This window comes from Typopeltis vanoorti, chromosome 11 (assembly GCF_054136105.1).
Source record: "Typopeltis vanoorti isolate ZY-2024b chromosome 11, IOZ_Tvanoo_1.0, whole genome shotgun sequence".
In the NCBI taxonomy this organism is placed as follows: Eukaryota; Metazoa; Arthropoda; class Arachnida; order Uropygi; family Thelyphonidae; genus Typopeltis; species Typopeltis vanoorti.
Window position 1 is genome coordinate 126,497,054 of NC_143559.1, and position 19,160 is coordinate 126,516,213.

General features: G+C 36.8%; 1 protein-coding gene across 3 annotated transcripts in view; it reads right to left on the minus strand.

Moving 5' to 3' along the window:
• LOC150102032 (uncharacterized) overlaps window positions 1-19,160 on the minus strand; it is a 160,219-nt gene that overhangs the window by 80,154 nt on the left and 60,905 nt on the right. For all 3 annotated transcript variants that reach the window (XM_090400734.1, XM_090400735.1, XM_090400733.1), the window contains one exon: window positions 13,525-13,684. In XM_090400734.1, coding sequence (XP_090256860.1) covers window positions 13,525-13,684 — 160 coding nt within the window. The remainder of the gene's footprint in view (window positions 1-13,524; window positions 13,685-19,160) is intronic.

Genomic DNA, 19,160 nt, shown 5'->3' on the forward strand with positions numbered 1-19,160 from the left:
TTTTGTACTTGTAAACTGCTTACACTTATCCTATTGCCGACGTTCCATATTCTCTGCCTTAGTTGTATTTAAGGTTGTGACCTGAATAATTTACATTAAACATTTCTTAGCCTATTCAGGACACAACAATATAGCCCTAAGCCTTTACAAGTGTTTTACCCTATGCCTGTTCTAGTTATTATTGTAGTCATTCTCTGGTGGCAACGCCATGCCACCAGTGTGCCCTTTAAGACCCTCAAGGAATGAACTTTTATATCCTTCTGCATAAGCCCAAGCTGTTTTAAGTCCTTATAACTATCTGTGCTCTATATGCCATGTAACCTTGCAGACTTAGATCCCCCCCCCCGTATACCACTTTTTGATATCCATCAGTCAACCATCCTCTTATCCATGCTAATATTGTATAACCCAAACCCATTTTCTCCAATTTATGCAACAGTCTTCCATGCCATATTCTGTCAAAAGCCTCAGCAAAATCTAAAAATATGATAATGTATCTATTCCTCTTGTCTAACTCAGTGGTAACATTATTATAGAATGTGAGCAAGTTGCTAAAACATGACCTTCCCTTAGTAAACCCATGTTATTCATTGCAAAGTAGAGATTCACTGTCAACCCTTTTCTGAATGCGGACTCTAACCAATTTTTCCAAAATCTTCACCACCACTCCTGAGATACTGATTAGTTCATAGTTGGATACACTGGTCTTTGCACTAGAGTTGTGCAATGGAATTATCATACATTCCTTCCATTCCTGTGGAATCTTCCCTGTTCTGAAACTCATATTAAACATTCTGGTCAAAGGAATGGCCAGTTCAGCTGAACACTCTTTTAGCACACATGCTGATATTCCATCAGTCCCTATTGCTGAATTCTTATTCAATTTGTGCAATAGCTCTAATACCTTGGCCTCACACACCTGCATTTCTTCATCCAGTGAAGAGGTAACAGTGAGCTCAATGTTGCGTTCACCAGGTTGATAGCTTTTAACGAAATGGGCACTCACTAACTGAACAATCTCTTCTGCATCTGTAACCCTCATGCCATCTGGATTTAGAAGAGTTATTCTTTCATATTCATTCTTTCTTTTACTTACAGCATATCGATAGAATTCTAGTGGGTTGTCTTTAGCACGCAGAGCCAGTTTCTTTTTATACTCAGACTTTGCTTTCCGTACAACAGTTGTGACTATTCTAGCCTGCTGCCTATAATGTTCATAACAGACGTCATCCTCATGCAAATAGTATTCCTTTCGCATCGTCCTTTACTTACAAATCTCTTGCTTAATAAGATTACACATTCATTTGGCTCCTACTCTATTCATTCTTCGAACTTTTGGGACACATTCTGATATTACATAATTAAAGTATTGTTTAAATGTTTCCCATGCACTGTCGATATTCTTTCCATCCAGCAACCAATCCCATTCCACTGAACTCAGTATACACCTCAGTTGGTCATAATTTCCTGCTTTGTAGTTCACCATGTAATCTTTTCTGAATGGAACATTTATAAACTTAGTCACTTCCCAAGTTAGTACCGCATGATGACTGTCACCAACTGGAGGTAGAATAGTTATGTCTTTAACTGAAATGCCCTCGGACATTATAATCAAATCTAATACTCTTTGACCTCGAATTCCTTCTGTCACATGCTGCTTGAGGAAGTTGTCCTGCAACAGCTAAATAAATGCATTTTCATTCTTCTCATGAGATTCTACTGCTACCAATCAATATTTGGATAATTAAAGTCTCCCATTATGATTACTCTTTTCCTGCTCATAGCCTCTATTTGCTGATGCCTTTCACTAGCAACCAATCCACCAAGTCTGTAGCAACACTGCACTATGTAATTGATCTTTTCAGATTCCACCTCACACCAGATGGCTTCAAACTCACTGCTACATGAAATATTGTTAGTAGTATTACTACAATCATAGGTCTCAACTCTAACTGGATTTAAGTCATCCGATATCATTAGCATCATGCCCCCTCCTCTCCTATCCTCTCTATCCTTCATAAAAATACTGTACCCATGACACTTGATACCAGTTAGTAGGTCTGATTCTGATAGCCAGGTCTCACTAATATCTACAATCTGAGGTCACAACATATTGACTAAGGCAACAAACTCTATTCCTTTGTTTCTGATACTTCTAGCATTTGTGTACAGACATAATAAAATACCTGTTTGTTCTTTGTCTGCAGTCTGCCTGACACAGTTGGACAACTTGCAGATCTCTATTCTCTAATGCCTTACACACGTAGATATCTTTGCTTACATTTGATTGGTCCGAACCGGATGAACACAAATCTGAAATCGTTCTCTCCTCGTCAACATTTCCATGACAAAGTCCATTCCCGTCATTAACACAGTTATATAACATTGTCGCTCTTACACTCACATTCACACCAATCCTCCCTTTATATTATATTACCACTCATCTTGTGCTGTCGCCTTCTTCAACACTGCACGTCTAATGCTTTCTTCCACACTGCATGCCTCACCTCTTCATCCATTCATTTCATACCTACCTTATTTAATCTCCTTACCTCTGGAATGCATTCAGACATTGCGTCTGTTCAGTGGTTCCTTCCCAACCAATTCCCCATTCCATGATATAGCTGCAAGCTATCTCCTGAATTTGTCATAATCACAAGCATTATAGTTCCACATAAATAAGAAGTCCTATGGCTGGTGACCACACAAGTGATTACCTTATTGTTCTTTCACCAACTGAAGGAAGATTTGACACCTCGTTTACAGCAACATCTTCAGATGAGATAATGAAATCCAAGACCCTTGATCCTCATATGTCCTCTACTGCCTAAATTATTTGTCTTTCAAAAAATTAACAAATTCCTTCTCTTTGTCCCCAGATACCACTTCTTCATTTAAATCTATATTACCATAATTAAAATCATCCATAACGACTACCAATTTTCTTATTTCCCCACTCCCTCTACTCTATTTACTGTGAATGTACATAACTCCTCTGCTAACATCATCAGCACTCATCCTCCCTTTTTCCATGTCTGTCTTCATAAAAAACATATCTCTCTATATCAATTCCTGTCGGGATGTCATATTCAACCAACCGTGTCTTCTAATTCGCAATTTTTGGGAAATGAAGTCAATCAATGCAATAATTTCTTTCCTTTAATTTGTATGCTTCTGGCATTCGTAAATGACATAATAGTTCCTTCTAGTTCTATAAAGTTCCATTGACACTACCTTTCAGATGCAACTCCTCCATACATTCCCCCTAGCCATTCTTCCATATTCCCATGAATCCTATCCCCAACACAAATGGTCCGACTACATCCCAGCCCATCTAAATCCTTATTCTTTACTTGCACACACACATTCACTGCTGCAATCTGGATCCACACCTTGTGTAGTGTCTCGCTGTCCATCCAGCTACCTCTGCCCACACACACCATTTCCATATCTATCTGTCTATTCTGATTCTCACCCCTCTATGTTATCTATCCTATCTATAGATAGAGGTCTAATACTGTTTAAGATATGATGATTTGTTTGGCATTATGAACAATGCACAAAGCTATAAATTCTTCTTCTTCTTGAGTATTCAGCAATTGAGCAGGTTCTTCTTTTAGAAGCAGAAACTTTCCTTCCACTCTCTTCTGTTCTGAGCCTTCTCTTTCAAGGTTGTGTGCCTGTCTCCATTCAGCATGTCATCTAGCATTGTTTTCCTTACTCTTCCTCTGGGTCTTTTTCCATCTATTTTTCCTTTGATGGCATCTCTGATGATTCCATTCCTCCCAGAATATGTCCGATCCAGTTTCCCTTGCTTCTTTTTATCCTCCTTAACAGACTTCTTTCTTCTTCTACTCTTTTTAAGACCTCTTCATTAGTTATTTTATCTGTCTATTTGATTTTTTCCATCCTTCTCCAAATCCACACCTCAAAGCTTTCCAAAATCTTAATTTCTTCTTTCTTTAATGTCCAAGTTACAGCTGCATAGAGGGCAACACTCCACACATAACATTTTATTAGTCTTTTCTTTAGATTTCTATCCATTTTACTTCTGAATAAATTCCATTTTCTATTAAAGGCATCTCTTCCCATCGCTATTCTTGCTTTTATGTCACTTTTCCATCTTCCATAACTGCTAATAACGCTTCCTAGATATTTAAATGTCTTTACTTGATTCAATTTTTCCCAATTTATTCTGATATCCATATTTGCCTCTTTCCTTGGTATTTTCATTACCTTTGTTTTTCTGATGTTAATTTGCATTCCATAATTGATACAGGATTCCACTAATCTGTTCAACAGATGTTGTAGTCCTGTTTCAGTATTTGATAGTAATGCCTTGTCATCTGCATATCTTATTGCAAATATCTGTCTACCTCCAATCTTTATTCCTTCTTCCGAATTCTCCAGCGCTTCGGAATACATGTTAAACATAATTGGTGACAGAGAACAGCCTTGTCTTACTCCTCGTCCAATGATACCTGGTTCTGTTGTACCATATATGTCTCTCACCATGGCAATTTGTCCCATATATAGTGAAATAATTAGCCTTCTGTCTTTCCAATCAATACCAATATTTTCCATTACTTCCACCAGCTTATCCCATTTCACAAAGCCAAAAGCTTTTTCAAAATCTATATAACAGATATTAACTTCTTTATTCACTTCCAGACTTCTTTCATTTACTATTCTTAACAGTTCAATCACAACTATATGGGGGACAGCATGGTTTTGTGAAGGGTAGATCATGCCTTAGTAACATACTCAAGTTTTATAACACAGTGACAGCTGAACCTTGCTAAGGCCTTTGACAGGATACCACATGGAATTCTAATCAGTAAACTGCAGCATATGGGGATGGATACAGGGTTGGTGAGATGGATAGGAGGGTGGTTGATGGAGAGATATCAGAGAGTAGTTTATTCATGAGTAGAGTCCAAAAGCTGGCCTGTGACTAGTGGTGTGCCGCAGGGTTCTGTTCTTGGACCACTACTCTTCAATTTGTTCATTAACGATATAGGAAAGGATCTGAAAGGAAGTATTCATTTGTTTGCTGATGATGCAAAGTTGGGTAGAGCAATAGTGAATGCACATGATGTCAAAATTTTGCAGGATGATTTGGATAGATTGGAGGACTGGGCTAAGGAGAATGGATGTCAATTTAATGTGGCAAAATGTAAGGTTATGCATTTTGGTTGAAAAGATTAGCAGCAGTATACCACATTGGTGGAATTGTATTCCAGGAGATTGACAAGGCCAGGGATTTGGGAGTGTTGGTGGATAGGGAGTTGAAGCTGAGGGGGCACATTGCAAAAGTGGCTAAATCAGCTCATCAAATCACTTGGTTACTGAAGAATACTTTGACAAGCAGAGACAAGCAAGTTATTGTTTCTCTGTATTGAGTTTTGATAAGACCCCATCTTGACTACTGTGCCCAGATTTAGGCGCCAGGGTTTCTTCTTGATGGGGAGGAGGTTGAGAGGATCCAGAGGCGAGTGACCAAGATGATAGCAGGTCTATGGAATGAACCTTATGAGAACAGGTTGAAGATTTGTGGGTTGCAGAAATTGGTTGATAGGCAGAAAAGGGGTGATATGATTGAGACATTCAAATTACTGAAGGTCTATAAGATTAATTCAGAGGATATTTTTTCAGAACAGGACTGGTGGTGGGAGGACTAGAGGCCATCCATGGAAATTGGGAAAGAGAGTGTGGTTAGCAAGGGTGTTAGAGTTACATTTTTTACTTGGAGAGTGGTGAATATGGGGAATAAGCTGCCAGAGTCTGTTTTGGGTGCCATGACTGTGAATGTTGAATAGTTGTTCTTGACATGATGTTTAGGGTCTCCCTTGATGAGTCTAAGGACTCCTTGGAGTTGCCCGTAATAATAATAATAATCTCTTGTTCCCCTACCCTTCCTGAAACCAAACTGATCTTCTCCAAGAAATTCTTCCACTTTAGATGCAATTCTTCGTGTTAAGATTCTCATAAGTATTTTTGATGAATGGGAAATGAGGCTTATTGTTCTAAAATTCTTGCAGTTCACTGCATTACTTTTCTTTGATATAGGTATAAATATTAAGGTCATAAAATCTTTTGGTAGTTCTTTGTTAAAAATTAAATTTATTATTCTGGTTATTTCTTCAGTCCCTTTCTTCTGAAGCTGTTTTAGGAATTCTGCAGGTATTTCATCTCTTCCTTCTGCCTTTCCACATTTTTGTTCTTTAATGGCCATTTCTACTTCTGTCTTCAAAATCTCTGGGCCTAGATCATCTTCATTTACCTTCTTTATATATATTCTAATGGCAACTCATTTGGTCTATTTCCTTGTCATATAGATCTTCAATGTATTCCTTCCATCTCATTAGGATTTTATCTTCTTCAGTTATGATTTCTCCATTCTTATTTTCTATGCTTCTAGCTCGAATTCCATTTCTCTTGTGATTCATGCTTCTTGCTTTTTCATATAAAAGATCATACCTTCCCACTCTCTCATAATTTTCCATTTCATCACATTGTTTTTTATGCCAATCTTCTCTACCTCTTTCTGCTTCCCTTCTCAATTTGTCATTCAGGATTCTATATTGTATTTTCCCTTCTGAGGTGTCTTTATTTTTCTATTTTCTTCTTTCTTCCATTAGAGAAATCATCTCATTAGTTATCCAAGGTTTTTTTATTCTTTTAGCTCTTACACATTCAATTCCTTCATCATCATCAAATTTCTGCCATGTACCCTCAAGGGGTGTACAGGATATGATAGTACCACATGAAAAATTTACATCATTACTAACTTCCTATCTACAATTTTCCTCCAAATCAGTCTGTTACTTGCCAAGACTCGAACATTATCAGATCTTATATTTCTATCATCTAATTTCTATTTCTTCTTCTTCTTCTGCAATCTTCTTTATTTTCTCTTTAACTTTTTCCCATTTCTTTTGTGGATCTTCAGTTTTGACAAAACTTGTTTCCTCTAACTCTTTCTCCAATCTATTTCCAAATTCCTTGATATTTTTTAATTTCTCTAAGTTCCATTTTTTTCCTTTTCATATCTTCTTTTATTTTCTTTAGTTTCACATTTATTTCTATGAATAGTGGGTTGTGGTTAGAGTAAATATCAGTTCCAGGATATGTGCATGCATTTTTTACACTATTCTTATATCCTTGCTTTACCACAATGTAATCAATTTGATACCTTTCTGTATCTCCTGATTTTTTCCATGGGTATAGTCTTCTCTTAGATTTTATAAACCAAGTATTCGTAATTATTAGCTTATTTTCTTTACAGAATTCCACTAACCTTTCCCCTCGCTCATATCTATTACCTAGTCTGTTTATTTATTTAATAAATATTATTTATTTAACAACTCCATTCCAATCTCCCATTATAATCATATAGACTTTTCTTTTTTCTTCCTTAATTAGTTCATGTAATTGTTCGTACATTTCCTCTATTTCCTCATTTGTTATTGTTGGCATATATATCTGCATTATTGTTATGTCCACTGGTTCAGCCTTTAATTTTACCACCATAATCCTGTCATTCAGACAGTTTATGCTAATGATGCTCTTTGCTGTTCTCTTATTAAAAACAAGTGCAACTCCTTTTTCCTTTTTATCTCCACCTGAGTAAATTACTCTTACTTCGTTACTATAAAAATCACCTATTCCTTCCCATAAATTTTTCCTTTGTCCATTTCTTGTTTGAGATTTTCTAATTTTCCACATCTGTTCATTGTTCTCACATTAAATGTTGCAATTTTGATTCTCTAACGATCTTTCATTTTCAGTTTGTTTATAGTTTGTTTTAAGTCACTTTTAGAGGTTCAATCGGGAGGAACATCATCCCTTGAAGCATCCTTATTTCACGATATTGTATCCATTCCAATGTGCACCTTCTTTTCCTCTCTGTGCCAAGAGACACCACCATGGTTTGCAGGGCTGGTAGCTGCCTCCTTATAAGTTCTATTCATTGCTACTAAAATTTTCTAGGGATTTTAGTGGATTGGTTTCCGTTTGCCTTCTCCACCGCAGTGCTCCAGCAAGTACTAGTAGAGCTGCTGCCCTCTACCAGCTAGAGTAGAAGTTGGGAAAAGGAGAGACACCCTCGGGTACTCTAATACCCTACTCTAACACACACACACACACCATTCCCATATCTATCAGTCTATTCTGATTCTAAGTACCTCTATGTTATCTATCCTATCTATAGATAGAGGTCTAATTCTGTTTAAGATATGATGATTTGTTTGGCATTATGAACAATGCACAAAGCTATAAATTACATAGACTTAAATTGAAGAAGTCATGTTGGGTGTTCAGTGCTGTTGCTACTCCTTTCTTTTCCTGATTACTTTTGCCTAAATATTATTATTACGTAACGCCTCAAGGGAATCAAAAGACTCATAGATGGAGAGAGGGCACCTACTCTACAACTCTCCATCTCCACCACTTCACCAACCACAATTACCTTCATCATCTACACCATCTACTGCCGATCACCAACACTAACATTTTCACAGACAATCACAAACATTCATGTCCACAGCAATATTTGAATCTGCAGCCTTTTGTCTGGAGATACACTAACCACTCGGCCAAATGTATTTTAGATAAATCAGCAAAATTCATTAGTGGACATTGTGGTAATTCTTCTTTCAAGCCCTTTCATAGGAGCTTGAAAGAAGAATTATTGAATCAACTATATATATATATATATAGTTTGATGAAGCAGATTTACTTGGTTGCATGAGACAATTAAAGAAACTTAAATTACTAAAATTGAGGGACAATGAAATTGATAAAACTATTTACTATTTTGAGCACAACCAGTTTCATCTTCTTGGAGTTTCATTTTCTTTCATCTCGCATACACCAAAGTTGAATGGCTGAGGAGTAACAATTAAGGAGCTTATAGCTTAGGTTAGTATTAAGGTGGATGGGATTGAGGACAATTTCTGTTGAGTCAATAATTTTTCTTTCAAGCTCCTCATAGGATCTAAAAATGTTTTCTGATTTATCCCAGTTCACTGGGTGAATGATAGAATCTTTATCGTCAGAGTTAGCAGAAATTCAAAATATGATTAAATAGAGTGGTGAGCCACCACGCTATTTAATCATGTTTTTCTATCATATCAGTTCTATCATAGTTCTATCATATCAGTTCTATCATACCTGATGTCTCTCATATGCTCTACTAACATAGTTCAATTCAATGGATTTTTTCATCTGATCAAAAGGATGGTAAATGCCTGGATATTTAAAGCTGTCATGTTTAGATTTGGCTGTACCGAGCAAGGAATGGAGTCTAGTTAGAAGTGCAGATTTTATAATTTTTGAGAATTTTGGTAACCTTGGTGAAACAAAGCTGATATATGGAAAAGATGTAAAACCTTTTACATCATTATTATCTTTGATACAATGAGCAAGTGAATCAGCATATTAATAGTTTGCTTACAATAACCATTCTTCTGAATTAATAAGCTGTTAGAAAAAACTTTAGTTCTTTGGTGATTTCTTAATCACTGAGTAGGAAGCAAGCACTATAGATAAAGAAAACTTGGCTTGGTAATGAGCAATCCATTATCTCCTATATAGGCAAATATATTATTATTATTATTACTACTACTATTACGGGTATCTCCACGGAGTCAGTAGACCTATTGCGGGAGACCCAAACTATCAAAACAATATCCATCATATCTGTTATTGAATTCATTTACAGACGAAGAACTCACAACTGAGTCAGGCAATGCATTCCACTCATTCAAAACCCTCCAGGCAAAAAATCTCGTTCTCGCACCCTTGTTAACCACTCTTTTCTTTAATATATTTAGAAGCCTTTGAGGAAAAATAATCAATTCCTTCCCACTGAAACCAAGATTATGAAAAAAATATGTTGATTATGTTTTCTTAAATTTGGAGCCATGGTCCAGACTCTTCAAAAAAATAGTTCCTGAACCATCTCAACAATCAAGAATACAATTTACTGTGGAGTCGGATGTTAACTTTCCTGTATGTCAAAATTTATGTATGTGCCAAAAAAAAAAAAAAAAAAAAAAAAAAAAAACTGAATATCTCTATTTAAAAAAAATCCACACATACCTACAAATTTGCAATCTCATTGTTATCTGCAACAAAGCTTGGCATCATTTCTATATTAGGTAGCCAAGGGCTAAAGTTTTTTCTAACAACTTTTCAGAAGAATAGTTATCGTAAGCAGAATATTAATAAGCTGCTGTTTACCATACCTGCTAAACATATCAGCTCAGTTTCACCAAGGTTAGCCAAAATTTTCAAAAAAAAAAAAAAAGGAATCTGCACTTCTTTCACTCCTCTAACCAAACTCCATTCTTTGCTTAGTACAGCAAAACCTAAACATGGCAGCTTAAAATATCCAAGCATTTACCATCTTTGGTGTAACTGCAATGTGCCATATTTTGGTTAGACAAAAAATCCATTTAACTAAGTATAGAGGATCATGTGAGAGACATCCGATATGGCAGGACTAGAGCCACTGCTCTATTGAATTATGTTCTTAATTCTGCTAACCCTCACAATGAAAATTCTATCATTCACCCAGTGATCTGGAATAAATCAGAAAACATTTTAAGATCCTATGAGGAGCTTGAGAGAAGAATTATTGAATCGATAGAAATTGTCCGCAATCTGTCCACCTTAATACTAACCTAAGCTATAACCACCCGATTGTTACTCCTCAGTCATCCAGCTTTGGTGTATATGAGATTATACCCACATGAACATGCTCCACAATACTATGAGATCCAGAACACCTTCAAATGTCAGCAATCCATTCCTGTTTGTAACTTAATTTATAGTTGTTCTGTTGTAATGTATATTTTTTATTACTCTTTTCATGTTATGCATCCAATGACAACGAAGTCTTCTAGGAAGATGAAACTAGTCGTGCATTCAAAACAGTTTTTTTTCTAATTTGTTATCTCTCAACTTTTACTCATTTAATTATGTTGGAGGTTTAATGGATTTTTTACAACACTCAAAAAGAATTAAAATAGAATTTAATACTTCCTATATTTCATCCTAGTCACTAGGACATCTACGGGGATTACAAAGACAATTAATGTAACATGCACACAAAAACTTACAATACTAAGCCCAACCACGTGGGTGACAATAAAGTCCTATCTAGGTGGAGCGCCCTCTAAGGGCAGTAGTAGGTGGCCTGGAATGTAAGGTGGGACCTCTGGTGATGACTGTTTCCCAAATCTTTGGAAGCTTAATGCAACTGTATTTGTTAAGATTTGGTTGGTTTCTGAGAGCTGCTGCTGCTTCTAAGAAAAGTCTCTCTTTCTTGAATTTGCTGTGGTGGAGCATGGTGGTTTTCTTCCATGATACTCTGTGGGTGGTGTCCAAAACATGGTCAGCCAAGCCTGAATGGCCATAGTTGTGTTTAACGATGTACGACTTGCGTTCCTCCAGGCGGATGGATGCTGATCTGCCTGTCTGTCCAAAGTACGCAAGCTTGGCATTTTTAGATTCTTGTTGAGAGGGACGGGGAATGGGGGAGGAATTGATTATTTTTTTGATGCTGTGTTCGCTGTAGCCATTGGAGAGAAAAGTTCTGTGTATGTGGTTAAGCTCAGTAGTGAGGGCGGTTCCACTGGAACAAAGATTGTGGGCTCTCTTGGTAAGGGTTTTAATGATGCCATATTGTTGTGAGGGGTGGTGGTGGGAGAGTTTGTGAATGTATCTGCCTGTGTGTGTGGGTTTTCTGTATACAGTGAAGACAAGTGTATCATTAGGCAGGTGCGTGACTAAGGTGTCTAGGAAGGGTAAACAATTGTTCTTTTCCTTTTCCATAGTAAACTGGATTCTTGGATGTAGGCGATTGAGATGACCGAGGAAGGAGTCTAACGTGTCTGGGCCATGAGGCCAAATAGAGAACACATCATCTACATATCTTAGCCAGATAGAAGGTTTGAGTGGGGCTGAGTCTCTATATTCTCTAAGTGCATTTGTCTCTATATTCTCTAAGTGCACAAGCTGACTTATTTGACAGGAACTTTTGATATGCTTTCTTCTTTTCCTTCACTGCCTCTTTAACTTCCTGTGTCCACCAAGGAGTTCTGATTTTTTTATCCTTGCAAACAACCTCACCACATGCCTCTCTGGCAGAATCAATCAATGTTTTCTTCAGAGTTTGCCATTGAATCTCCAAGGTTTGATTCCTGTTCTCAAACTCTTTCATTTTTTTTCCCAATAATCTTTCTGTATTTTAGTCTGCAGTTCACATCTGAGAGCTGCTCAACTTTTATTCGCTTTAAAACTTTCTTACATGTTATTCTTTTCAATATGAAATTCAATTTTATCCTGCTCAACACTAAATAGTGATCGCTTCCAATTTCAAATCCTCTGTATGCTCTGGTGTCCTGCACCAGGGAGAAAACATCGCTATCAACAATAACATAGTCAATGAGACTTTTCTTATTCCTTGCTTCTTCTCTCCATGTGAATTTGTGCACATTTTTATGTTGGAACATGGTGTTAGTAATAACCAGTCTATGTCCTGAGCAGAAATCCAACAGATATTTGCCATTATTATTAGCTTTGCTCTTTTCTCCAAATTTTCCCAAAATATTTTTGTATGTCTCACAATCATTTCCTACTCTGCTATTTAGATCCCCAACAAGGACCAACTTTTCCTTTTTCATTGTGTCAGTTGCTTTTTCTAAAGCCTCAATTCCTCCACTTCTACCTTAGTAGAACCTTCTGTGGGACCATAGGCACAAATAAGTCTCATTGTCCAGTTCCCCATTCTCATATTTGCCCACGTAACTCTACTTGAGACTGCCTGCCATTCAAGATGATTAGCCTCGTATTTAGTGTTGAATACTACGGCTACTCCTTCTTTTCCTTGATTGTCATTGCCTGAATATAACATTTTGTATTTATTGCTCAGAAAGATCTCACTAGTTTTGGTTTTTTTTGTTTCAGTCACCCCTATTATGTCGATCTGGTACTTATCTAATTCCTCAGCTAGCTCCATTTCTTTGCCATTCAGGCTTCTTACGTTGATAGTACCGATCTTTAACTCTGGTGATGTTGAGTTGGGGTGTGTTTTCAGATTTGTTCCAGTAGCTAACTTTTTGCTGTTCGCCCTGGTTTCCTGGCGAAAACAATGGGGGCCTTGTTTAACCGGGCGACGCCCCAGCCAGCATGAAATTTTGTCATGTTGTACCATCATTTTTTATTTTGGTTTAACCAATAAGAATACAATTTGGTCGGCTAAATCCCAAATTGCCAGCCCATCCTCGTTCGTTCAGTATCAAAGTAGGTACCCAACAGGGTGCACCACGAGAAGGTGAGGATTTGACATTAGGTCAGAAGCCCTGGTCGGTTCTCCGCATTCCTATATATATAATGTTCTATAATTAATTTGATTATTAACATTTATATAAAGAAAGTATATTCTTTTATCACACATTTTACACAGATACACTAAATTATGATTTCGATCTTGTTAGCAACAATGGACAGACATACCAATCACAGAAGATTTAACAAGCTCAAACCTATTACGTTGACTAATCTTCTTTTCAGCATACCTCCTAAGTTTTTCATCAAAACTGCTCAAAATTTTGTTAGATTCAATGAGAGTAACTTTCACTAAGTCAACATCTTCTCTGTATAGCCTTTTTATATCCTACAAAAATATAAAATGCATTAATGGAAAAGGCTAATAGGTGTATTAAGTCAGTTTGCAAAAGGTGTATTAGGCAAAAATAAACTTTTTTAAATTCCTTTCAAATGGCATCTACATTTTATCAATATATTTGCAACTAATACAGAATAAAATTAAGTAGAGATTTATATAATTCAAATTGTACTAAATTTGTTGTCTTCAACAATCATTATTAAGAACTGTTATTATAATATTCCAAGTACAATTCTATTAATAATTCTATGTAATATGTTATACAAAATCTTATTGCACTTTCGTATCATTTATTATTATTTCAGACCTCCATGGAGTCATAAGACTCAACTGTAGGAGGTCCATCTTAGACAATTTATTATATCCCTCCTTAAATTTATTCAAGAGCCTCCATAGCTCAGTCAGTATAGACGAAGCCCTTTGGTCGGAAAGACCTAGGTTCGATTCCCAGAACCTGAGAAACCTTTATCTGGTCTCTTTTGACTAAAGGTGAGTTAACCAGTCTCATATGGAGGTGGAAGGATTTTTCCATGGTGGAATCCTACGAGGATAGGCTGAAGGTTTGTGGATTACAAAGTTTAGTTGATAGGTGGAAAAGACGGCACATGATAGAAACTTTTAAGATATTAAAAGGGTTTTATAAAATTGATGCAAGTGAAATTTTTCAACATATGACAAACAGTCAGAGAACTAAGGGCCATCCATGGAAGCTGTATAAGAGTGTGGTTAGTAGGGGTGTTGACCAGATTTTTATGTGTGAAGAGTTGTGAGTGAGAGGAATGGATTGCCAGAATTGGTTGTGAGTTCCTTATTGGTTGTGAATGGATTCAAAGAGAGGTATGATAGGAATTGTGTGTATGACAATTGATTTGGGTCTCCCACGATGAGTTTCTGGACTTCATGGAGATGCTGCAAAATAATAATAATAATATCACTTTGGTTATCTGCTTTGGTACCTTTTCCAAGATTATTTATCCTCTTCAAATCCTGCATCTAGATATGGGCACAATAATCCAGATGTGGCCTGATTAGGGCATTATACAATGGAATCACCATTCTATTATATCTACTAGTCAAAGTCCTTAGTATTTGCAACAATCCTCTATGTCACCTTCACCATCTTTGCAATATGTGCCCTGAACTTCAAATTTTTATAACTTCATCCACTTTCTATCCACTTTTATAGATCCATCAGTAAAGTATGCAGCCTTACATCTGTAGATCCCAAATTTCAAGATCTTACATTTGGGTGCATTAAACTGATATCCTCATTCATTTGCCTATGCCTACCTTTCCAGTTTATTCAAATCCTCTTGAAGAGTCAAAGCATCAGCAGTATTATTAATAACCCTCACAAGGTTCACATCATCTGCAGACAACTGACATAACTTTTTTTTTTGAGACATGAACTTTATCACACTTTTAAATGAGAACTCTATTGATAAAATTGTGCACTAAACAGATTAAGTACCTGATGAAAGGCATGATTTTCTATTTTATTACAAGTATCATATAATACTTATATACAGTATGATCACATACTATATATATAATATTCATCCAAGCTTGATTTGCTTCCTCAGCCTCGAGCAAAAGGCTGGCTACATTCCACCAATTCGAGCACTACCCAAGGGCCTATGAGTTGTGGAAACCTATCATATCTTTCTTTCTTTAAAAACACCTGCTGACAGCCCATCCTGCATACTCACTATGATGCCATAAGAAGATGATGATGAAACTGGACCTCATATTTTTCCTAACTACATCCTTGCTGAGTTTCCAAATACGATCATGAGTTTCCTCCCCCTATCAATACCTGACATAAGCTATAAAATCTTACTTGTGTCTATACTGTAAGTTACAAGTTTCTTCAATGATCACATTTGCCCCCAGTGTGTCCTCAGATGCACAATGCCATAGGCTGCATATTATCCTGATTATCCAGTACTGAATCCTTTTTGATTCTTACCTTATCTCCTTTGAATCCAAGTAACAACATTTGACCACAGTAGTCAAGATACTCTAATTAAAGCATCGTATGGTGGAAGAACAACTTCTTATTCTTATAAGTGAGTGTTCTCTTCAACAGTGTACTTCTCTGATATAATAACCTAACCACCTTAGCAATGTGGCCACTAAACTTTAATTCTCTGTCTAGTCCAGGGGGTTCCCAACCTTTTTGTTTCCTAGAGCACATTCTAAAATACCGGTAGGGCGACGGGCACCATCTATTTTTTCAAGCACATTTTTTTAATTCTTTTGTTAAATGAATACATACAAAGTTTACATTATAATCAAATGTTTTATTACTTAAAAGTTTACATTATATAAAAATTTAAATATATATATGTAAGTTAGTGTGATCTTTGGCATTGCATTTCATTGGCCAGTGCTTCATAATTAGAAGAATATGATGATATTCCAGTTCTTAAACTGGAATGAACAACTTCGAATGCGCATCTACTTTACATTGTATGCGTTTAATACTCGTCATGTGTCATTAATGCATGCATCATATAGCATGCCATGAATTGTTGCGTGATTATTTCAAACTATATGGCACACGGTTGAACAGTGGCGGGCACACACAAATTGGTTGATGGGCTCCATGGTGCCTGCGAGCATAGGGTTGGGAACCCCTGGTCTAGTCTAACAAGAGGACCAACTATAACCATTCTAGTTTACCTGGAATCTGTGTCCTTTTCCCTGGATGTCCAAAGTACTGAATTTCATGAATGAGGTATTTAAATAAATAAAAAAAAAAAAAAGAGAGGAGGAAATGTATTTTGTAAACTAAGTCCTGTAATAAAGCTGTAAATAAAGTATTAATTTCTGGTTTAAGCCATTGTTGCAACTTTGATTTTAGTTGGTATGTTTTGACAATAGACAGTATATCCATATTACAAGACTATTTTGCATGCCAATTAAGCATTATACAGCAGATTGCATAATAATCTCCACTGCAGAATCTGTTTAATGCCTTGGAAAAATTTAAGAGGAGTGCAGTATATCCATTCCTCATCCAACTATGCAGTCAATATTATAAAATGCAAGTAAACTGAAAACAACCACTGCATATGTTTCTACTTAGACAGCTTGTTGTCTTATACTAGTTACAGAACTGATATTAATTTACATTGCTATCCTGGCACATAAATGGCATAATAAAAACACTAACACGTGATGGCACTAGAGCTATCTGTTCCAATGAATTCTAAAATAAATTAACTTGTATATAATACAGTCTTATAAAATATCACAAATAGTTTGGTCTGACTGGACAGTTTTCTGCTCAACAGGGTTTGGTGTTCAAATGTCACTGTAAGTATGGAAGTTTGTGAATATCTTTAGGTAGTAGATGATTTTCCTCATCCAGCACCTACCACCATGCTGTTGTGACCCATTTTGCAACCATACGCCGACCTGGTTAGCGTATCTGATCTACAGCCAAAAGACTGTGGGTTCAAATCCTGCCATGAGCATGGATGTTTGTGATTGTCTGTGGAAATACTAGTGGTGGTGGTGGGTGGTAGACAGTGTTGATATAGTTGTGGTTAGTTGTAGTTGGTGGATTGAGTGGTGGAGGCAGAGATGTAGAGTAGATGCTTCCCTCAATGAGTCTTTGAACTTCCTGGAGGTGTCATGTAATAATAATAATGATAATGATAATAATAGTTGTGAGTGGAGTGGGTGGGAAATAAGTTCATCTCTGATTATTGTGAAAGAAGGTTAATCCTTTTCCAAATAACAAGAATGGTGATTATAGAATTCCAAAATTACTCAGTTATATATAACATCAACAATTTAACAGCAACAAAAACTATAATTCTATATATAGCCAGATTTGAATTAATCTTCAAACATCTTAAATAGCAAATTTTAGTCTGATAATCAGATAAACACCTACGCTTAAGGTATTTAAACATTATTATTTAGTACACACAGTCTGAGCAGTATATGTTAATCAAATTTAAATAGCTTACCTCAATTTATGTATTAAATCAACATCTCAAATCTTATGCAACTACATTCAGTGGACAAAACATTAGAGATAGGGGTGATGGGAAGATGACACTGGCATCCCCATTGCAGAGTGAAATGTACCCAAACTGAATACAGGTAGTAAATAGGCAGACATTGGGACTTCCCAACAGTGTACTGCAATCAACAAGCATGGATAAATGTGGTGATTTTAGCGACTTTGATCATGAACATATTATCAGTGCAAGACAGATGGTCATTCTATTGCCCTAGGGTTCCAAGGGCAACTGTATAAAGGGTGTACCACTAGTATACCATCAATAGATGTACCAGCACCCAGAAAGCAAGTGGTGGCCAACCACATGGGATGACTGTGGTCAATGTGGACTCTTTTTTATAAATAAATTATAATACCAGAAATAAATATGCCTGCTCTCGGTATTTCCTTATTGAAACAAATGTAGACTGTTCAGGCTTGTACATACGAACTTCAGGGCAGTGACAGCACAAATCACATCCAGTTTCGATGTCAGAGGTCTAAGCAGTGTCAGCGAACAAATAGTACAGCATTCCATGGACTATGGGAGCCGATACCCTAATCGTGTACCACTGTTGACAGCTCATCATTGGGCATTGCACCTTGCCTGGTGTCAGGACATCAAAACTAGACCTCTGCACCTTAGACGTTGGTGTCCTCATGGATCTCATGTCTCATTCTTTGGCATCCCAGAAAGATTAGATCAGATTTAAATCTGGGGACCTTTGGGGCCACTGAATGCTCTCAAACTCAGATGAGTATTCCTTAAGCAACACCTGGGTGGTCGTGGTCCATTGAGATGGTACATTGTCCAGCTGAAATATACCATCAGCTGCAGGATGCATTGAAAGCCATGAAAGAGTGTAGGTGACCAGCAAGCACATTCTGTTAGCTCACAGCATTTAAGGAGCTCCAGACACACTAATGGACCTAATTCTTTACATAGACGCCTCCCCAAATCATCACAGAGCCGATCTGGCATGATGGAGACCATAGCCTCATGCTGTTGATGCCACACCTGCACCCTCACGTCAGCTCAAGTACAACTGCTAATGGGATTCATCAGACAACATGTGGACAATGCTGCGACAGGCATGGCTGGAACAGCAACCTTCCAGCATTTGATGGAGTCAATGCTTCAGAGAGTACAGACTATTATTCACACTTCAGGACTGACATGCTATTAGGCAGGTATCTCTAATGTTTTGTTAATTGAGTATATTAGTATAGAACAATTTATACATATTCTTCATCATTTCTAAGAATTGGTTCTGGAGCATTCTCCACAGTGGAACACTCCTTCTGACCTTCTGTAAAAGAATTATTCAGAACATACACTACCTGATTTGAGGATATCTGATATTCTGAACAATGAATTTACTAAGAGTAAATTCATTGTTATGGGGGTATGCCATGAAAGCTCAAAAGTCACCAGATCTGGTAACA